Here is a 22,544-nt window from a genome sequence, read left to right on the forward strand (position 1 = left end):
ATACCTGAAGCATTACAAGATCAATAAGCAGCCAAATAAATTCAACCTCCTCTATAATCAATTAATCTTTAATCTCCCTGAATAACTTGGCCAAGAATCAGGTACAGTCACAAGAGCAACTGTGGAAGATAGGATACTGTGCTGGTATGAGGGGACACTGCAGTTAAATATCAGACACAAAACCAAAAGGTTGCTCTGCGGATCCTGTCTCAGCTTACCAGGGGACAGCAGACAAGCCCACTACTTCCCTTTTTTCCCCACGCTTGCCAATAAGTGGATAATACTTGCTACTTGAACTAAGGCAGTCCCAACCCTAATTTCAGTTAACAGAGGTCAGGCAAAGTTATAATGAATGTCAGCAATTAAAAAAAATTTTATGATGAAAGCAAAAAAGAAAGAGTCCTTCAGGTACTGCAGTTACCTCCTCCTTGCTGCTGCCTTCAGGGAGACAGATGTGAATAACACGTAGACCAACCTGCCAAAAGAAAATACTTACAATTACCAAAGGCAAGTAGCTCATGATGAATAACAAGTGTATTGGCTAAGGCTTACCTCTTTGGCAAAGTTCTTGTTTATATCTTGAATCACGTGATCATTATGTGCCTTGGGGAACGAAACAGAAACTAAGTTATAAAATGAAAATTACAATGAAGTGCACGGGTGTCCGAAAATAACATAGTGAGGATGTTTGTGTCTACTAGTATTCGAACAAATAAAAAGCTTAGTAATTCTAAGAAAGAAGCAGAAGACCATCCAGTAAATTTATTTTGGTTTGATTAAAGTGTGTGTTGATATTAAGCTCGCTTTTATAGACATGAGTGGTCATTTCCTTAATGTAAGTTCACCATTTAAGAAAGGCACCAGTCTGTGTCTGAAGACATTTCTCCATCGAGCCACACAACGGTGAAATAGGCAATAGCAGTACTTGCATTTCCTTCAGCATCCCCATATCACCTAACAACACTGGTCTGCATTACTCCCAAAAATAAGGCAAATCATTATTACCATACATTACAGCAAGTTCTGTCAATACATAAGTAAGAGAAGTTATCAGCTCCTCCCAGTTGCCAGCAGGCACTCACATTAGTATCTCCCGGGCAGATTTACCTGGGAGACCATCTCACTCAGGAATTCTCCTCCCTGAGGGCTCTACATCAGTATGTACTGTATATTATTACAATATTTAATCGGAATAATTACAATTGAATTTTACTCTTCAAGTTATTCTTGATTCTTAGGAAGCTCTTCAAATATTTACCTATACTCTAACAATAAAACTGAGAATTCAACATCCAGAAGTAGAAACCTCTGTTTTCAGTGAGGGTTCCATCCTCACAACAAAATGACTAAAACGCTTCTCACAGCTATGATTATAGATAAAACCTGTCTTCCAACCCAGAAAACAGGACTGAAGTAAATCATTTTAAAAGGGTTTGTTACAATTTCATGAGCACATTCTACATTCCATATGTCTCATTGACAGTGACCTCCCATCAGAGTTGGGCCGCTCATTTTGTGGACGGCTACCAGTGCTGCCTTCAACTGTCACTAGCATCACCCAAAATTATTTTGGTTCAAACCCATAATAATTTACCAACCTGTTAATCGCAAATGGTTCAAGACTGCTGATGATGAAAAAAAAAACACATTTAAAAGTACAGGCTCCATTTAGAGAGGCAGCTCCTGAGAGGGGATGAGGGCTTGCCCTCCATCCTTCAGCAACATCCCTGAGCGTAGCACCATTTGCATCCCTGGCACTGCACTACCAGTCTCCCACTCCCCAAATATGGCAGCTGTGGGTGAACAGGCAGCACAGATATTTCTGCATTGAGAATGCATGCACAGCTCACACTGCAGCAGGGGAAGAGACAGGACTACGGACAGCTCAGCAGCAGCTCCCCCATGCTAGTAAATGTGGAACTGTATCCCCACACTGACATGCAACAACATTTGTACCAACGTTTTTTGTACACATTTAAAATGGTTAATTCTGCTTACAACCAGACTAGAGCTAGGGTGACTGGCAGCTGGAGAACACAGTTTGGGTGAATTTCATACAGAAGGATCTTGGCCACATGTTCCTTGACCACTTCATGATGCAAAACAAGTTTGATAAACGGGGACAAGAAGGATGCTCATTTAAAGCACAATCATGATCAAACACCAGTTTAGATGCATCTCAAACTGATACTGAAGTGCACAGGAACCTCACCATCCTCACTCCACCTTAACAATATCATTTCCCTTGTGCCATCATGAAACACTTATGTAGCTGTGTAGAAAACCAGACTTGGGGACTAAATGTGGCTGACAACCCCCCCAGCCCAGAGTAGATCACTGTTCCAGTCCAGCTCACAGTGCAACTGGATGGAGACAAGACTGGAATAACAAACAACAGGTCACTGATAAGACAGATAACTGCTCTTCTAGCAGTGCTTAAACTTACAGCCTTAGAAGACTATTGGAAAACATTAACCACAATTACCCAGGGAAGGAAAGAAATGGGAGAGCTTGTTCAGTCGGCCTCACTCCAGGACCTACTGAAATAAAGCTGGTGCTGCATTTCTGGTATTAGGACTTTAAAAGTATTTATAGTTAGGGTTTAAGATTAAAACCTACAGAGTGAGAGATTCAGTGTGCATTGAATCAAAACCAACTCCACTGTTCTAGAAAACAGGACAAAACCATTTTTGTCTGCATGGCTCTGGGTCCTACTCTGAATGACAGACATGCTTAGTTTCTTGCCTTTGAAACTTTTAAGAAATCTGGAGAGGAACATCTTTCACCTTTGCAGGGATAGCAATACTCTTCTATGAGTTTGACTTCCTATCTCAAATATGGCAGTGCCAGTGGGATGGAAAGAAAAGCTCTTCGCAGTGTTAGTAGTCAATTACTACAAGACTGCTTTACCTTAGAAAGCGCTGCTGTTTCTAAAGGATACTTATGTTTTACACAGAGCATTTATTTCACACAGGCCCTATTGAGCTGTCTGGGACTTTTCAGTGTGGTTTCCCTTTCCTTAGGACAGCAGTCATAAACTAGAGCGGCCCAAAGGCAACAAGGCTGGCAGGAAGCAGCTGGGTCTTTCCTTAATCCCAGCAATGTTATTTCAGGGGTGGGAGATAAAGGAAGGGTCACATTTGCAAGCATGTAAACACTTTTTTCAGGAATGCAATAAAAGCTTCAAGCTAAATAAAGGTCAAGAACAACTGCTTTGACTCAACATAGACAACCTGTGAGAAAAAGCAATCTATACTCACAATGGGAAAGACTCTGAGCAAAAGGAGGAAGGGATAAAATCGCTGCCTTCCTTTACAAACATTTCCCACAGGCTGAAGTTTGCTGTGCTATTTCAGGCCTGCAGAACAGTCCAGTGGAAGTGCTTCCTTCTATCCCTCTCCTTGAAAAAAAAAGGTACTTTCTGCCTCACATGCTTCTGAAGTTTCACACAAGCACACAGACATACTTTACCTGAATAATGGCAAGTGTTGGCTCAAGCCGAGGGTTTTCTCTCTTAAGAGAGGCCAAGGACTTCTTTGCCTTCTCAGTGATTTTGCTGCAACACAGTAACAACAAGCAAATTTTTGGCAAAATAAACCTTTGTCACATCAGTCAGCAGAAACCTATTAGTCAACAATATAGAACAAATGTTTAGGCACATATGCTTTTAATCCCCCAAATTACAGGGAGATGTAAATATTTAAGGCTGGTGTTCAGCAGGCAGGTACAGACAACCTTAATAGACCAAAATACCTTCGTTTTACTGCTATTTGTGTCATTGCTCCAACATGCCCAACACTTAATAGCTAGCCTATGCTATTTCATGAGAAGGCTTGTCTAGCCATACCATGGGAAGCACAACAGGGTACCATCACCTTGAGCTCTCGGCTCAGGTGCATCCTTTGATCCCATAGCTGAGGTCCAGGCAACGATAGACGCTGAGGCCTTTACACCCGGGACTGCTACAGCTTAACAGCATCACCAGCCCTAAGAGCAGCAAACCTAAAAAGCAGCCACTTTCATGGATGCTGCTCAAAACTGCGGGCAGAAGGCAGACAGAGGAGCTCTGTTTGCCACGCTGCTTCTTGGAAAAACCGGTGGCAGCCAGGCACTGGGAATGGTTTCTGGAAAAGTTTTCTGGAGAAGTGGTGGCCAATCTCTGTTACCTCTTGCTCATGCAGATGATACTTATCCAGCAGAAAAGGATGAGAACCCCTGAAAGCTGCCTGTCTGTCCTCCACAACAGGCAAGACTAACAGAGGAAAATAAAGCCTAAGGGCAGGGGTTTTGCTACCACATAACCTCTCCCCCTTTCAGAAGCCAATGACCTATTCAGGTCAACGCCGCGGTAGACACTGTCCCAGCTGAAGCGGGAGGGAGGAAGGCACAAATACGACACATTTTCCAGGCAGAAGTCCCCGCGCAGCCTCACCTGAGCCACCACACAACTACTCCTCAAAATACCGCAACACAAAAGCTACGGCAAAAAAAACACCGGTGGCTGCGGCGGGGTGGAAAGTTTTACCACGGCATCACCTCCCCCTCGCGCACCCCAAAAACCGCTACCCCCTGGCGAAACATCCTCCCAGCCCTAACCCTCTTTAACCTCCATCCCCCCCGGGTTGCATCAGCCGGTGCCACCGCCCCACGTGCGCCTCTTACCGCGCCGCTGCTGCCGCCGCGCCGCCACCGCCTCCCCCCCGCAGCTGCCTCCCGCACAGCAAGCGTCTCGGCGGCGGGGCTGCAGGGAGCGCCGGGGCCACGCACCAACGCAACGCTGCGCTCCGCATCCCTCCCGCGGGCTCCGGCGCAGCGCCGTGTGCAGGAGCAGTGCAAGGGCGAGGGCGGTGCTCGGACGAGAACCGCCTTCCCCCTAGCCCCCCTTCTCGGCTCTCACCCCCTCTCGCTTCCGCCCTTCAGCTCGCATCGACCGAAAGAACAGACCCCAACGATTTTGCGTACTCAATGTTTATTAAAAATAGTATGAAATGGTCCCTGGGAGAAGTTACACGCTAGCCAAAGTCCCTTTTTTTCTGTTAATTTTTTATCTCCCTCCCAACTCCACTGATTGCGTGAGATGCAAGTTAACCGACACTCCCCTAGCCATTTAAACAAATCTAGATGTGTGCGGGTAGAGCACAGATTTAACTTCTATTTGTATTTACAATACTTTACAAGCTATATTAAATAAATACAGGCTCTGCTACACCTTGGCATCTTAAATATGTACAACATTATTTCTCAGTCAGATTTTGCTAGATAAATGTGGGACCTATCACAGTGGATGTGCCAACTGTAACAAGTATCCCTGTGGTACAAGCTAGTGAGTACCATGGCCAACCAGCAAAATTACAACTCCTAACCAATGCAAGATACGTGTGGTAAATAATTTAACCCATTCTAACAAATTCAAGTCCTTAAATCTTAGTCTACAAGTAATTAGCTGTACACTGGTAACTAGTTTTTGCCTCATGGTAACCAATGTAGTAAATAGTTGGTCATTCTGGAAGTACAGTGCCCTGTGGCTGAGGGGAGTGATGTATGATTAGTAAAAATAGTATCTCAGTGGAACTCCTTTATTTGTAGGTATGTTAACTCAGTACTGGCTTTATCCACATAATATGAAGAATTTAAGCACCAAAAGAGAACAAGAGTCACACAAGATGATCAGTGTAGACATGCCTAGGCTTTCCTTCAGGTACAAGGTTTTCAAGTAACAGAATCCAAAGCTGTGCAACAGAGATGACAAAGGGGGGTAAATATGCATCATATTGGAGAGCCTGTTCTTGTTCGGACTGGCAGCATTTAATCTACACATTATTTGCAAAAGAATGGAATGTATTCTCATTTTTTTAAGCTACTTTTATTGTACAGAAGACTGAATTTGAGTTAGCCATGGCTGGTTTAGAAAATACATATTCTACTTTTCTCTTCCAGGAAGGGTTACTTCCTACTGTGAGAGATGAATTCCCTGGGGAAGGCAGCTTGTCACTCAACCAGCCGTATTGCTGAGCCACCCTAGGGGTCAAACATGCCCCAGGATTAATGTTTCACCCAAGCAGCTGGCCAAGCCTCATCCTCTCTCAGGGTTACTGACTTCGGGACTCAAACAAATGCCCTGCAGGGCACTGCGTATATAATACAGCTACTTTGCAAACTCGCACACAGCAGATTTCAACTGCTGGGCTCTGCGCTGCAAGATACTCAAATTTTGCCTGTGTCTTACAAGCACCATCATCACTGGAGGTACCGAACCTGGTCTAGCCACCTTGACAAGCAGCAGATCTTCTCTTCTATTGTCCAAAACATCCTCCAGGTAAGGGCTGCATCACACCCATAGGTTCACGTAGAAAGTTGCTACTGCCCATCCTCTACCTACTCTGCAGTTACAGAAGGTCAGAAGAGGCTTCAGACCCAGAGCTATCAGTCTGGCACCCTTTGCAAGCACTAGGACTAGACTTCGTTTAAAACATAAGAAGGCTGTTCTAAAGTAATGTAACATATGCATTGGTCCCACACACTTGAAATCTATCTGATGAAAAGTAATGTGCAAAAAGTGTGCAATTGCACATGTAGCACGTTGGTGTGATTACCAGAACCCTGCTCATAAATCTGCACAGTCACAGGAGTAGCTGCCCAGCTAAATTTTCCCATGTGCAACCAGAATAATCACATGGGTATTTTGGATGCAGAACACTGGTCACCAACTTGAAAGTCCATATGCTAAGGTTTCCACACACTAAAATGGTTTGGAAATCAAAAGGCATCACACCTAACAAAGGAAGAGATACAAAAGGTACATAGGAGATGAGAAGTCCACCTGCACTATGGAGCAAAACACCAGACAGTGCACACTTCTTCACTTCCAGGATTCTAAACCATTTAAAAAAAAAGATACATTTCACATCTATTTACAATATTACTGTGATACAATGCCTGATTGTGTAATATTATGGAAATACATGATGCCAGTACTGATTGTCCTAGTACGTATTCTGTTGTGATAAGGCAGTACAGCTAGAAATTACTGAGAACGTCAAGCAAAGCTACTTGAACTGAGACACTGAAACTTTTCCCTTAAAGACTGGACAATATTCTGCTGATTAGGAGAAGGTACTCTCCACAGGTAGTCATTCAGTTTGTCCGAATCACTGTATGCAGTCAGATATGGAGTAAGTGTGTGTTTGCCACTGGAGGACTTCGCAGGAGTGCAAGAGACAGTTTTGCTGCAGAGCGTTTCAGAAGGAGCAGCATCTGTGTTACGCAGTTTGGGATCTGATCTCCTTGCTTGGTTCTGAGAAGTCTCCAAGTCAGATCCTTCATCATCAGACTTTATTTCAACATAGTCATCATCATCCCCTTCTCCTTCTTCAGTATCTTTGAAATTTGAAAAATAGTTCTGAGTAGCCAACTGTGCTGTCAAAGGGGAGGCCCTGTTAACTCTCAGTACCTTTTGAGAATCCTGCAGAATCATATCTGAACAGTTTTCAGGGATCTGCTTTCTCATGTCAGGCCCTGTGCATCCTGAAGCAATACCTGGTGCTTGATGGCTGCTGATTCGGAAATTCCTATTCAAATGGAGCTTTTTCTTGTCCATTTCATTAGGACATACAGTTGATTCTTCAGACCTGTTGACCATAACTGAAGAAGACGACTGTGACCTGCTGTATGTCTGTGGTTTTACATTGCTTACTCTTCTCCCAAGCGAGTTATAGGTGTGATCTTGATGTAAGTTTTCTTTGTTCGGTTGGCTTATAATAGCACTCCACCTCTGTGCTGGGACATGCAAACGGTTAGAAATCTGAAGGGAAGGCACAGATCCAGCTGATGGCAACTGCCTTGAATGGCTTTTTGTAACAGCTTCCGTATACGAGCTCTTGGACTTCGGGTCTTGTGATTCAGGCAATGGAGAAAAGTCAGCAAGGTCACCGTTACTGTACGTAGAATGCAAAAGCCAATCTTCTGCTCTTGAACATTCACTGGCAGCCTGGGAATGGGGAGGAGACGCAGCCATGGGTGTAGAAAACCTCCCAGCTGATGGCTCCTGGGGAGTAGCCCAGGCTTCCTTTTGGACCTTAGGTGAGCTTTCTCTGAAGACAATTTGGTCATAAAGCTGGGAATATTCAGCGATTCTGGCACCTAGAAAGGAGAGAGAATTAACTTAGCAGAGGCAAGTAATCCATTTGAATGACAATTTCAAAATCTCAAAATGTTTTGTACTGGTCAAAGGAAAAGTTTACATCTATGTTAATATCTTCAGCCTCAACAAAGTAACATGAAACAATGGAGGTTGGAAGAGTCGAGCATTGCATTATATTTTAGTACACTGTATTGAGAAGAAGAAGCAGAAAATATCTTGCAACAGTGAACAGTCATGCAGGACTCAATGTACCACATGGTTCCAGTAATATGCTGCTTGTTTCATGTTAAAATGGAAAAGGACATTCTGAAAATGGCCTGGTAAGTAAGATATTTAGAACCTTTTATAAATATCACAGAAGTCAAGAATGACACTCCAGTGCACAGAGTGTGCTGGCTCCATGTCTCCAATCTGTTTCAATTGACCACAGAGAAAAAGAATTCCAAAGCTGTTGCATATCCATGACTGCGCATTCATTAGATAGAGCAAGACCACCAGCTCTTTCTTATCTGACTTCATTCTTTATGCTTGCAGGCGTGATATGGATGGTACCTTAGCAAATTGTATGACTTGTTAGAAGGTGAGTCTACCTGAAAATACACTTGTTTAGTCAAACTCTGAAGATCACTTACTATTAAAGGAAGTAACTGCTTTTCTGTTAAGAGGCCAATAGTGCTTCGGGCATAATTTCTATTTCCAGCCTCAGCTGAACTGACCTTTCCTGACACTATCCCACTATTTCTTCCCAATTTTATGAGGTAACAACAAGAATTGAGATATAAAAGACTATTCATGTTAAAAGCAGTCACAGAAAACTCATTTCTGTGGTGACACAGAAGATACAATACTGATACTCAACTAACAAGGCGGTGAAAATTCATAATCTTCCGGATCAGTACACAAATTTCACTGGAAGTTACTAAAGAAATGTATCATTATAGAAAGAGTTTAAACATACCAATAGCAGGACCCCCTTGTTTCTTCTCCTCCAGAATAGCAGCAAGATCTTTGTGTTTCAGTTTCTGCTGTCTGCTAGCTGGCTGTTCCTGCTCTGGACTTTTAGCTTTCAAAAGTTGGTTAGCCTTCTTAATTTTTTGACTGTACTGCCTTGCCATCATAAAAACTCTGTTCTTTGTTTTATCCACAACAGCCAAGTCATTTTCCATACCCTCTGCATGCGCATTGGACAGAACGCTATTGGCAGATTCATATGGGCTATCTACAAAAGGCACCTCACTGGAGAAGGAAGATCTGTTCAGACTCATGAAAGAGTTCTCCTTGAACGGTGTAGTGTCTTCAGGCCTGAGATTAGCCTCACTTATGGTAGCAGCCCTGGGCTTCACAGTTTTAGGGAAAATAGGAGTTTCTGGCAGAGAAAGAGTAGACAGCGAGTATTCTACATCTTTACTCAGTTCAGGTGTACTACCAGCGTGCAGCCTTTCCTGCATATCATCTTTACAAACAGGAAAAGCTGCAAGGAGACGATCTCTTGTCTTTTCCTCATTCTTCTTGATGTAGTTCTCAAGGTCATTCCAAATCTCATCTACTTCCTCTGAGAGTTTATCTGCTGCAGACTTATGGGACAGTGAATCCGAGTTGGAGGAACTATCTACTAAGCTCAAATAGTCATTGTCAATGGGAACACGATGGTAAGGACTTTCATCTTCACTGAACTGGAGACTTTCTTCAGAAACAAACTGCCGCAGACTGTCACAGTATGTGAAGTCTTTCTCCAGGCCCAGCAAACTCCTCCTTTTAGAACATTTTAATGAGTTACATTTGAAATTCGGTAGTGGTGTTTCTGGAAGCACTATGGTGTCATAGATGTTGTCTTCAACAATCCTGAGCTCATCCAAACTTGAAGTAGGTGCTTCTTTACTGAGTAGTATCTCATCCCTATTAGTACAAATGGAGGTCTTTTTTTGATTTGCTGTCCTCTTTTTGGAGGGTGACTCCAAGCTGCTTTTGTTTTCTGCCTCATAGAGAGAGTCTCTAGCAGATCTCTGGGGACCACGGTCTGTCTCCTCCCTTCTTGTCAGACCCATCAGCTTTAAGTCTTCATAGCTTATATTATCATAAACATGTTCAATATCATCAATGGTCAGCTCCTCTGAAGATTCAGGATATGCATTTATACTGCTCACCTCTGCTCTCTTCACTTCTCTCCGAGAGTCACGCTCCCCTACTTTATACCTTGCACTGGCAGGACACGTGTTACTTTCACCAGCACTACTGGCCCGCCTAACAATTTTGTGACGAATAGGGCTGGAATTGTCATTTTGATGCACTACTCCCAAGTGCCAGCTGCATGGGCGCCCAGAAGAACCTCTTCTTTCTCCAACAGCTGAACGAGTGCTGGGTGCAGACATAGATGGTACAAACATCTGATAATCATCTTCATCGTCTTCATTGTCATAAGGTGGGCGCCGGCTGGGAAACAATGCCTGCCTGATCTGATGGTCAGTCCAGATGTTTCTGACAGAGGTACTTCCCCCCAGGATATTCATTATCAGTGAGTTGCTCTGGGGTGTGCTAAACTGTCTAGGCAACTGTGGCTGTCTAGCTGAGCAGGAAAACGGAAGATCGGTGTTCAACTGGGTTGACTCTTCATCTGAAGGATCCTTGGAGCTCTGTAAGAGATTTGAAATATGCAGGTAACATTAGCATATTTCCTGCAATAGGATATAAAGATTGCCTCCATTTACAGAACTGCCATAGCACCAGTGTGTCCCATAGCACAGAGTCAGGTGGAGCTGGGGAGGATGAGAAGGATATTCACTAGAGAGCCAAGATGGCAATGCCAGACTACTTTGCCTCCTAACCCTTACCATGGCTTAGAGTTCACTCTTGGCTTTTAATAACATCTTACTTGAAATACAGGACACTGGCTTACGCTAATGCATGAGTAATTAAAGGCAAATTTATTTGGCAGGAGTTAGATTAAACTTCTCATGCTAACTTTGCAGTTTCACAGTTGGGTTAAGCTAATCCGATGCTGGGCTTGTGCCAAAAGTTTTGTTCTCCTCCCTTTCCCTTTGCTTATAACCCTAGCAGAAAGGTATGTTGTGCTGTCTAGCACATACCACTGAAAATTTCATTTTCTTTCTGGAGTAAGTTTTCATCCAGTTCTACTAACAAATCTTATCTACAGGAAAGCCACATGACTGCTAATGCTAACATAAAGGATGCTGTAGATGTTCCTGGACAGAAGGTTGGGAAGGAAAGGGAAAGATAATTTCTTCACCTGAAGTTAACACTGATTGGTTTGATTAGTCTTTTTGGTTGAGTTCTTTTTATTTCCTGCCCCCAAAAGAATAGTCTTTTGTCACACAGATAAATATTTCGATGCTAGTCATATTAACATGACATAAACAGAAGATTACTTATCTATGTGGGAAAACACCGTTTTCTTTGTCATATCTATGATGCATAGAAAACAGAAGTTAAAAAATAATATATATACCTGTGTTTCACGCTTGTTGAGATTAACACTTCTTCGTTTTTCAACATTTTCCACAGCTTGACTATTAAGTCTTTTTCTTCCACTTTTTGATTTCTGAAGTGAGTTTTGCTGCAGTCCCTGTGATTTAAAAGAAAAGAGCAAGGGAGTGGTAATAAAATCTACAGTTCTTTGTACAGTCTTGTTCAGAAGGATCACTAGCAGCGAGAACAGGCCAGGCATCCACACTGGGAGGACAAAATGCTCATGAGTAGTCAAAGCACTGCCGCAAGAATGATTCAGAGCCTAGAAAACTTTACAATAACCAATTAATTTATATCAATCCATACAACTTCCCGAAAGTAGTTGAAAACATAATCTGTGTATAAAAACGTAGATGTAGAAGAATACATAGAAATTGGGCAAGGGAAAAGGCTTAATCTCACACCCAAATTTGTAACAGAAGAAGATGATCACACAAAAATTCAAATTTCAGAGGTTTGGGTTTGGTATATAAAGGGGAGGGGATAGTCTTCTTACCACTTGCAGTCCTCAAAACCAGAAAGAGGTCTAAACTAAAAAATATGCTGTCATCTAATCTCCTAGAAACACCCCCCAACAAAACAACATGTTGGGTAGTGTCCAAATTAATTCACAGTGAAGGGCATGTATGGTGGGAGTGGGGAAAATCTAAGAAGGTACTGTTGCCACACATAGGATTAAACACTAAGCTACTATTATACATATTTATAGCGGTATTATTTTGCACTTACTCATTCTTTTGTACTTATTCATGTCGGGAAGAGGGAGAATTAACAAGACACCACACTACACTAATACAAGATACTATTTTATAGAAGATTTACAATCAAAATAGCATAATTTCAAAGAGGAAATCACAGTAATCTTCAAGAAGAATTTCAATAATAGGTTTTGGATAATTCACAAAATAAATGGACACACAAGGACCTCAGCATCTACTGAAGAAAAAATTAAAATCTAGATTCTTTAACGCAAGCACATTTCAAAGCTGGGAATTTATTCTTTCAGAGGCACTACATATATGTGGAAACATCAAGTGAGTGGGGAAAACTGCCACCTGTGCAGTAGTAATAGGTAAAGATTATAATTTTCAGAAATCCTACTCGCAAGTCCTATGAAAGTATGTATGTTCCTAGCTACTGCCAGCAGCTCACAGATCAAGAAATACCATATCACCCTTGGCAGTGCCTGAATCTTAACTTGATACTCAAGTCCTTAGTTTGGAGACCTGAAGGTGCTGTCTCTGCATGTGGCCTGAAAAAGTCTCTTTCACGGCATCAACTGGACAAGCAAGGCAAAGTCATCTGTGTGCAACAGGTAAAAGCAATAGCTTTCTGTCAGAACTAGACCTGAGGATTGCAAAGGTCTAATCTCTTTCAAGCAGTGGAGATCTTCCTCTGTAAAGGGGCTAATTTTCCAATTCTCTGTTAAAATACAAGAGAGTGCTGAAGTCTAAATAAAAATATTTCTAAGATGAGAAAGTTGTGAACACTTGTAACATGTTCCTGGCTCCTTGCAGGTTTAGAGATCGTTTTAATCCCTCATCCATCCTCTCCAGTAAAAAAAAGGGATTTTATTTTTCCCCTTTTTTTCCTACCTGTTCAGATTCTTCTTCATCATCAGCATCAATTTGTTCTGTAGCAGAAGTCTGAAGATTTTCATCCTGATCACTGCTGTAGGCTGGCTCAATGGACTCTTGGAATTGGCTGTCCAGCGGAACCTTCTTCCTAGAATTCAGCAAGGCTTCATTTGATCCTAGTTTGGTGACTTGAGATAAGAGGGCTCCTTCAGTACCGATACACTTCAAAAAAAAACACCACAAAATTTTGATTAGAAGTTTCTAGAGATTATGTATTTTAGTAACACACTGTTTTATAGCAGACTTATAGGCAATATGTAAGCTACCACATGGAAATAAGCTTGATAAAGAAATAAGTAAAATGATCAGTATTTTTCTGTATACTATTTAAAACTGAAAAAATATATGTAAAAACCTCTACCCCAATTGTAAGCTTCAGTGTTATGGCATTTTAGTGAAGTCATATATAATGTACCCTGTTTGTAAATGTTCCACATACCCCCACTTTAAATTCCATCCCAACTAAAACCTTAGAACCTATAATTCAACATGAGATTTCCAAACTGCACTGAGAATTTCATTGCAAATTGTTACAGAAAAAGTGAAAATTAGAAATGCTCGTTTTCATCTGCATAAGTTGAATCTGCTCTTTTTGGTCTTATATTGTGATGTATATATCAGAATAAGTTCAAACTTTCCAGTCTTATTTAATAAATGCAAAGACAATATGCTAACAAGAATAAACATGATCTTTATACATTTGTATAAGCATTTCTCTTATTATAGCGATAATTTAAATACTCTATAGCATTCATAATTGATTGTTCTGTATTATAAAGTACACCAATATATGGATCAGTCATATATTCTTCATTAGCTATTCCTGAAATAGCTGTATTTCTGTTGCTTTCATTCCAGTAATCTCACTAGAGATATTAAATAATATTTATGGTTTTATTTCCATTCATAAAATCAACACACCAAGAATATGCAGACTCTACAGTAAGTACTGTGCTCTAAGTCATCTAAAAGTGCTAAAATAAGAAATGTAAGAAACAGCTTACCTTCTGCATATCTGGACTTATATCTGAAAACAGAAATATAGGCTTCATCATAAGTAAGTAATCAAACTAGTGTCAGTCTATGCCTATTTTAGTGTTACACTAATATCCCAATTATGAATTCCCAAAAGGGGGTTAAATGCAGCAGCAGGTAAGCAAACAGACTACAGGGACTGTGACAAAACACACGGCAGGACTTTTATCACAGTTTCATTTGAGGTCCTCTATTTGCAACACAGATAAAATATAAGCAACTACTCACAATGGCCAAGGCTCTTTGTGTTCAGTTGCTAGTTGATAGGATGTTTACAGGACCAGAACCCAAGTGGGGACAAGCAGACATTAGATTTAAACACTGAAGTTTTGCTTTCTTTGTGTGATTCCTCCTCCACCCACCCTCCTCAATGTATTTAGGGAAAATTATAGGAGAAAAGGATCCATCTTTAATTGTTTTACAAAGTACAGAAGCACTGGGTCAATAAACAGTAGACAAAGTAGCTTACCGTTTGACTTCAAAACTTTATGGACTCTAGATGAAGGTTCTGAAAAAGACAACAACATGTTTAAGTACTCCACAATCCTGAAGACAGCCATGGGCATCCTGGACAAATTTTTATAACACTGATACCAAAATTTAAGCTTCTGAGCCCATGCAGGGAAGCCAAATCTTCAGTTCTTAATCACCCAGTTTCCTCACAAAAAAAGTATTTGTTTAAGTGACAAACGTACAGCTGTTACCAAGGAACATACATGTTACTTAATGTAGTAGCAGCTACCATCCATGCAAGAACCACATCAATTTCTATCCCATGGTAAGATTCCTGCTTTCAAAAAACTTGGTCATCCCTATTATTGCTCTAAATTGATTCAGGTTTCCTATTAGAAATATGTATGAGATACCAACAGCTTAGCAGGGCTTTAAAATGTAAGTAGCTGAACATTACATAGGAGGCCATTAGATCAGCATTTTGTATTATTTGTTTCACAGGCAAAGCAGAACCAATGAAATCCTTCATCTTACAAACAAAGGAAGACATCTGGAAAGTAATTAAAACTTGATTGTTTTTTCAGACACAAATGCTGCTCTGTGGTAAATCACTACATCAATACTCTCATGAACCTTGTTTAAGTCATTCCCGATACACAATGTTACATACTCCAAATTGGAAAGGGTGAAGAGGACCACAGTGACTGCAACATGAAGTCACCCAACTAAACAGACACTGGAAGTGACTTCAAGAGGAATTACGGGTGTATGTTTGAGCTAGGAGGAAAAAAAGAACAACAACCCAAAGCCAGCATAGCTACCTTTCAAATCTCTGTTATCCGTAAGGCAGACATTACACCAAGTAAAGATAGTAATCATGTTCTGAAATAACAACACTATCATAATCAGGATGGAACCACTTCTGAGACTTAATTATTTTGGGGAGGGGAGGGGAAATGTCGGATTTAAATTATGTGGCTGGCTTTCCTGCATATGTATTCTTTTGTCCATTAAAAAGTGCCAACTGTTCTTTATGCATGCAACATTAGGAATGTATATCCATGAAATTAAATGCAAACAGTGGATTAAAAATACATAAATAAACCACACAAACAACAGATGGTTAGTAAGATGGTCCACCTGTATCCGAGAGATACTGTGCCATGTTAAATCTGCATGGAGTGCAGGTTACAGACCAATTCCACATGCCCATCCTCACCCCACTGTAAACAACCCTGCTTGTTTTTCCTTTTGCCATCTAGGTGGTAAAGGAGTTTACTCACCTGATTTCCTTCTCACTCTTTGAGGAGCAGTGCCTTCTTTAGGCTGATACAATGATTTTGTTTCTCCCTCAGGGCTATAGTGGAAGCCTGGGTGATCTGTGGAACATGCAGACGCACAAGAAATAAATAAGAGTGACGGGTGTCAATTCATATGCCTCAGCAGCATTCTTCAAAGGCATAAGTCCCTTTATGACTGATGCAGTGGCAACTTCATCAGAGCCTGAAGCAACACAAGCAGATATGCTGCTGCTGTGAGGTAGCCGTTAACTGCCCAGCCATAAGAACACTTTGCCCGCTTAGTTGGGCCTTACTCTAGATGGCTAACCCAGCAACATTTATGCACCGTAATGGGGGGGTGTTTGCCAGTTCCTCAGTCAGAGCTTTCCTGACCGAGTGTCTGCAACAACAACCACATACATAAATAACAAGGCTGCTTTACTCCAAGACTTCCTCAGAATTTATATTGTAGGACTATTGTTCTCATTTTCTACACTGCTAGGGATCGATCACTGGCAATGTGAAGAGCTAATGCAGCTTGCACTAGCAAAGGCAGCAAGCAGAAGATGCAACAGCAGGGACCATGTGGATGGGATTGAACTCAGAGCGCAGACAGCAGCACCACATGTACTTTCTGATGCTGGCTTCTGGGACACACAGGTAAACTCTGCAGACATAAGCATAAGACTCACTGTTCTCCAGCAGTAGGTTTGCCAGCATGAAGAAGTCATAAGACTGCTACATAATAATAAGCTGCTTTTGCTTGCTGGTAGCTCTTCAATAGGTACTAGCCAGGAGTTTATGCTACAACACAGATCATACATGGAGTAAGGATGTCAGCATGGAGTAAGGAAAAGAGAGTGTTCAGTGTTTACACAGGTGGTCTTATGTGCCTCTTTCCTTGCTCATTTTGAGGCATAACTTGTTGATTGCAGACCAGTGCCTACAGAGCTGCACAGGATCTGCACCCAATACTTCTGAAGATGTTTTTATTGATTTAAAAAAAAAAAGAAAAAAAAAAAAAAGAAACAGAACCAACTTACGTATGGCATCCATTTCTAGAATTGCCTGCTTGGCCTGAAAAAGTAACAAATGAAAAAGTTGAATTGTAAGCAGAAGGACAAATTATGTTCTGTATTACAGATAGTAGTGAGTTTATATGTAAACAACAGCAAGCTTAATTTTTGAACTAATAAATATGGTTAGCAGCATTATTTTCTGTCTTACTTTGCATTGGACAAAATACATATGTAAAGAGGAATTTTGCTGGCAGGAGGTTATCTTTAAGGTTTCACAAAAAACTTTGTTGTTCATGGACCTGGAAGCTCTGCCTTGAGTGCCCACCTCCACTCTGGCAGCACAAGGGGAGCAGCATGTACCTACAGCACCTACCTATCCACTGGTGCAAGGGATTGCTGGAGGACGTAGTGATGCCACATCTGACCACAAAAACTGCTTTGGCTTCAAAGATAGAGGCTGTGCTGTGCTGAGAGCATGATGCACACACTGGCCCTCTTCCATGGAGACTCACATCTCCAGAGATCAGTGTTACCAACCTTGCTTCCTCTAAGAATTTCCTTGAGGAGCAGCTATTTAAAAAGCTAAATCATCATTTGGTTGAAGTAAGATTGAACCAGTATAGAAAGCATTTCATGACTGCGTAAAATTTGTCACTTTTTTTTTTTTAATAGGAATCTGGATGTTTTGTCAAGCAGGTGAGCTAATAAGAAAACAAACTAAAACACAATATCCTATGTAACTGACTTGCCTTTCTACAGGTGCAGTTCGATAGTTATCCACCAGGCGTCACACGTGGACTACTACTAAATCGTTCAAAAAATGGGCAAAGAGAACTCTCATAACTAGCTGCTACCGGTTTGTCAAAGGGAAATAAATAATAATAAAAACAGGCAGAAAACCTCAGATTTCTTTGGTTCGAGTTTTCCCTTCTCAATTGAAATTATTTCCCTAAGCAGAAAATGGCGTCATATTTTTGGCACATTTTTTTTCTGTCCACAGATTTTAGGAAAAACAATGCAGCGATAAAGTATCTTGACACAAAAGCTGAGATCATGCTGTAGCATGTTTTTTTTACAACCTAATAAACTACAGCGAGTATTTACATTGTAAGTATAGATACCAGCATAAATATTATACCTTTGATAAACTCTGTCAACAAAAAGATAAGGGAAGAATTAATAATAGCAACTTCTGGGGCTTTTTTGTCACATAATTCTTTCTGTTAAGCTGTTGAAAATGAGAGGTAGTGCAGCACTATGTACATAAGTCATAGAGAACGTTTTTCAGCCATTACAGTTTGAAAGTCAGGGGGGAAAAAAACAAGGAAACTGATCAATGAATCTTAAGAGAAACAAACAAAAAAGCAGTAAACTCAGTAAAGGGGAGGGGGGAAATCAGAATAAATCCTGCTTCCACATGAGTCACTGGCTGCTTTGTCATGGCAAGAGTTAACTACAGTCAACATCCTTTGAGTAGTGCAGTTTGTGACACTGGGAAGCATCACCTGGAGCTCTAAGATAGGATTTCATGAATAAAAAGACCAGGTTTCCCTACTCTGAGACACTACAGCTATAAATATGACATCAGTTCCTCATGTTCTCTAGCATAAAGTGAAGTGTTGCTGCAAATGGTTTCACTTCTATGATATCTAACCAAGACAGATTAAAACTAGCTTGGTAACATCTTCAAATGCTGTGATTAAAGCACATTGGTGTTGTGCAGGCAAGCAGTATTAAGCTAAGGCATCTCTTATATACAAGCTTTCTGACATTGCTTCTGTATCAGAAAGAAATTCTTAACTGTGAAGGTGGTGAGGCACTGGCACAGGTTACCCAGAGAAATTGTGGCAGCCTCATCCCTGGAAGTGTTCAAAGCATGGTTGGACAGGGCTCTGAGCAATCTGGTCTAGTGTGAGGTGTCCCTGCCATGGCAGTGGGGTTGGAACTAGATAAGCTTTAAAGTCCCTTCCAACCCAAACCATTCTATGATTCTGTGATTCTATGCTACTGATGCCTTAGCAGGCAAATCCTAATGTGGACAGCAATGCTGCTAAGCCATCTACTCCTGTACCAAGCCCTGTAGATGCTTATAGTGGAACTTTTCCATTACTTTTGAGGGACTTTTAAAGACATAAGGAAATAACATGTTAATTAATCTCTTGGAGTCTAAACTTTCTGTAAATTGCCATGCATCTTGCAGCTAAGATTGCTTTAAGTTTCTACACACATACACGGCGGTGTTTTCTGGTTAGGGTTTGTTTTTTTTTCTAATTTTTAATAATTTTTACCTTGGCAGGAATTTTAGCAGGATGATTTTCTAGAATTAACCTCTTCAAGTGAAGAATCCAAAGGCGCTTTTCTTGCTGCGACTTTGCCTGGTAAAAACATTGCAGCACCATGAGAAAATGCATCACTGTGTTAGGCAGGAAGAGCATACAGTCATCAGTCAGGTTATCCAATAGGCAGGGAGGTTTCTGTCATACCTGGACAGTATGTTGCATCTTGGGATTTTTGTAGTGGAAGACACTAAAGCTAAGTGGCTCCTTTGGTATGACTTCAACAAGCATCAGGTTCCCACACTGCAACAGAGGCAATGATGTGAATTATGGAAGAGTTTTGGGGAGACCTGGAGACAGCACATTACCCCCTGATCTCCAACGTACCAGTATGTGAGCTTTGTATACAAACATTTCATCTCTCTTTTTTGTAATTAGCAGCAGCTTATCAAAGAGGAACAACGTGCGTTCATTTTTGGCTCGCTGAATGCGAAATGTTCCTTCTAACACCAGCTCCCCGTAACTCGTGAGATCTGGCCCTTTCCAGTTAGTAAGCAAACTTTGAATCTCCTGCAACAGATCAAGAAGAACAACCAACACTTATTTCAGAGATCTTACTGAAATGAAGACTCAACGAATCTGCTAATGCCATTCCCACTCTGCTATATAACATTCAACAGCGGAAAGTCCACATACACCAGTACTGAGGTCCCTAGGTTATGTGCAACACTGCAGCCAGGTGCTTGGAGGCCTACTGCTAAGCCCACAGTAAAACACACCCTCCTGAGCACTGGTTGCTGCCTCTGCATGGACCCAGCAAAAAAGCCCCTGGAACAGCCTGTAATGAAATAGCACAGTCTCATCTCCCCAGACTAGGGGGTTAAAAATGGTCTGGAATTCAGTCATCAGCCTCTTTTGTGCTTGCTTCCATCTCCTCTAACCAAACCCTCTTAATGTTTCCTTCTCACCCTGCGCATTGTCCTGAAGTTGTGTGGTCCCCCACTGAGTGAATTATAATGCTGTGTCTGTGTCCTGTAGCCCCATCACAGAAGACACTTCTGTGAGGTATTCAGGTTGAAGAGGTGTTTCTCAGAAGACTAAAGGACCAGAAGTGATTTGGTCAGCTGACCATTTGAAGATATTTATTTGTATTTTTAATAATTTCATACATATCATAGCTATTTCTCAGCTTATTTATTACTGAAGAAAAAAAAAAAAGGCTGGAGAAACACCTAAGAACATCTTTGCAAGCCTGTGTCACTTAGCTTTGGCTATTCTCATTTCCTTGAGTTGCTTGTTTTTTTTCTGCCAGTGGCAATGACATAGGATGTAAGCACAAAAGAGCAAATTCTAAAAGCAAACCGAAACTTAACTAGGGAAATCTTTAAAAATATCCATCGAACTTCAAACCTGGCAGCATTAGCACACAGGGATGGATTTCCTCACCCTAGGCTTGCTCTCTATAGGCCGTTATGCTTTAATACAGCATTCAGCTAGAAAGCTTCTTAGTGTGTTTGAAGCACAAATGCAGCCTAGAAGAAGACCCCAAAGCAGCACACTTTGGACTATAAAGAAAATAATTAAACATAACAAAATGAAAAAAACCTGCATTTTATCAGATCACTCCAGGAACTTGCAAGTAAGTAAGGTACAGCACAGGGATCAAGTCTACCAGTGTTGAGGTTGACTGCAGGAACTGCTGTTGCAGTACTTGCAACACTACAGATCAAAAGGCAGTGTGATAGCCAACAGAACACCCATCCTTACGGCTGCAGAAAGGGATTTTACTTTTTTAAAGGGTAAGTAGGAACATAAATGTTCTCCACAACCCCATACATTTGCTGGCTCAAAAAATAAATTAAAAAAAAAATCAACTTTTTTTCCCCCAAAGCATTTAACCTTCTTCATTGCCAAATATTACTGGTTAGTGTTACTCAGATTTATGGCAGACTGTTGCTAGAAGTCATTAGCAAGCATTTCCAGCAATGTGTGACAAAGGTTATTCTGCTTCAGGGAAGGTGTTACAAAATGTAGCCCTCTTCTCCCTAAACAACAACAAAACCAAATAAACAAACAAAAACATTAAAAAAAAAAATGAGGGCAAATAATTGCATTTATTTAAAAAGAAAAAAAAAGGACAAAAAATAACATGATGTAGATTTCTGGAACGATATAAACCTATTACACCCTTTTAAATAAATCCCCCCAGTTTTCTTAAAGCAATATAAATACTGCTGATGAAAACTTAATGTAAAATTGTGATTCACTGGGAAGCCTGAAACAGAACAAAAGGCCTGTAAAATGTCTGCAAAGGAGCTTGTTCTCAATGCCAAAATTAACTCAGGGTGTAGATGTTTTCTCCTGAAAAATTCTTAATTTGAAGCAAAGTTAACTTTTTTCTAGCTATCATATTTCTAGGTTTATACTTTCCACAGAACAACTGATAATGAGCTTTCAAAAGCCCAAAGGGAAAGTACTTAAAGTTTCAGAAGCACAAGAAATGCCTCAAAACAAAATTAATTAGCACAAAGGGGAGAAATCGGAAAACACAGGATTTCTGAACAAAGCCATGCCCTAGGGTTGTACAGCAGTGCTGTACAATTGAGGGAAAGGAAGAAAGAAAAGTTATCTTAAGTTCCACATTAGTGCAAAATAAATGCTTTACAGGATGCTGCTTGCAGGGTAGCGAGGTCTGAGATCTTCCTGCAGAAGCTATGACCACGGTTTCTAAGATCAAACAGCCACAGGCATACTCAATGGGAGTCTAAATTATGACTGTCAAAGATTAAAAGGAAAGGTAAACTAAAAAATGTTAATGGCATATATATTGACAAAAACAGCTCACAAACACCCATAAAACCTCTTTGGAAACCTCACTTGTAGCCTGATGGCATGTTCATGCTTCCTCTTCATGTCATTTATATGCCATGCCACTCTCTGCATTGTATCTATGGCATCCAGCACCACATCGTAGCCCTCAGTGTCCTTGTCAAGGTGGTTTTCTATTTCCTAAGACAGGGAGAAAAAAAAGACCTCTTATTTCTAAATGAATTTTCCCAGCCAGACACAACACTATGTTTTTATCTGTACTGTTTTGCCCTTCACGTTGTGATCACTCAAATGCAACATTCCTGTCTTTGTTACCAGTACACATTGTTATCAATTTGATTAACACAAGATGACTAACAAAGCCAAGCCTTCACGGTCAGTTTAGCAGCAAC

General features: G+C 40.9%; 2 protein-coding genes across 5 annotated transcripts in view; both read right to left on the minus strand.

The window, feature by feature from the left end:
• The window catches only part of MTHFD1L (methylenetetrahydrofolate dehydrogenase (NADP+ dependent) 1 like), a 155,905-nt gene extending 151,078 nt beyond the window's left edge, over nucleotides 1-4,827 (minus strand). Inside the window, exons 1-4 of one of the 2 annotated variants that reach the window (XM_061378664.1) lie at nucleotides 4,663-4,827; nucleotides 3,472-3,556; nucleotides 553-603; nucleotides 422-475 (exon numbers count right to left, since the gene is read on the minus strand). In XM_061378664.1, coding sequence (XP_061234648.1) covers nucleotides 422-475; nucleotides 553-603; nucleotides 3,472-3,556; nucleotides 4,663-4,790 — 318 coding nt within the window. In that variant the 5' untranslated portion in view covers nucleotides 4,791-4,827. Of the gene's footprint in view, nucleotides 1-421; nucleotides 476-552; nucleotides 604-3,471; nucleotides 3,575-4,662 lie in introns of those variants that run through there. The other variant, XM_061378658.1, reaches the window with a different exon arrangement.
• Nucleotides 4,828-4,952: 125 nt separating this feature from the next.
• Nucleotides 4,953-22,544, minus strand: part of PLEKHG1 (pleckstrin homology and RhoGEF domain containing G1) — a 137,307-nt gene continuing 119,715 nt past the window's right edge. For all 3 annotated transcript variants that reach the window (XM_061378656.1, XM_061378655.1, XM_061378654.1), the window contains 12 exons: nucleotides 22,201-22,332; nucleotides 19,711-19,893; nucleotides 19,531-19,626; nucleotides 19,336-19,422; nucleotides 17,072-17,105; nucleotides 16,032-16,127; nucleotides 14,765-14,803; nucleotides 14,265-14,287; nucleotides 13,219-13,422; nucleotides 11,604-11,720; nucleotides 9,099-10,770; nucleotides 4,953-8,139 (listed from right to left, as the gene is read on the minus strand). In XM_061378656.1, coding sequence (XP_061234640.1) covers nucleotides 7,037-8,139; nucleotides 9,099-10,770; nucleotides 11,604-11,720; nucleotides 13,219-13,422; nucleotides 14,265-14,287; nucleotides 14,765-14,803; nucleotides 16,032-16,127; nucleotides 17,072-17,105; nucleotides 19,336-19,422; nucleotides 19,531-19,626; nucleotides 19,711-19,893; nucleotides 22,201-22,332 — 3,786 coding nt within the window. In that variant the 3' untranslated portion in view covers nucleotides 4,953-7,036. The remainder of the gene's footprint in view (nucleotides 8,140-9,098; nucleotides 10,771-11,603; nucleotides 11,721-13,218; nucleotides 13,423-14,264; nucleotides 14,288-14,764; nucleotides 14,804-16,031; nucleotides 16,128-17,071; nucleotides 17,106-19,335; nucleotides 19,423-19,530; nucleotides 19,627-19,710; nucleotides 19,894-22,200; nucleotides 22,333-22,544) is intronic.

This window comes from Neopsephotus bourkii, unplaced genomic scaffold (assembly GCF_033783945.1).
Source record: "Neopsephotus bourkii isolate Nb327-2 ecotype Australia unplaced genomic scaffold, CSIRO-AGI_Nbou_v1 NB_1767, whole genome shotgun sequence".
Taxonomy (NCBI): Eukaryota; Metazoa; Chordata; class Aves; order Psittaciformes; family Psittacidae; genus Neopsephotus; species Neopsephotus bourkii.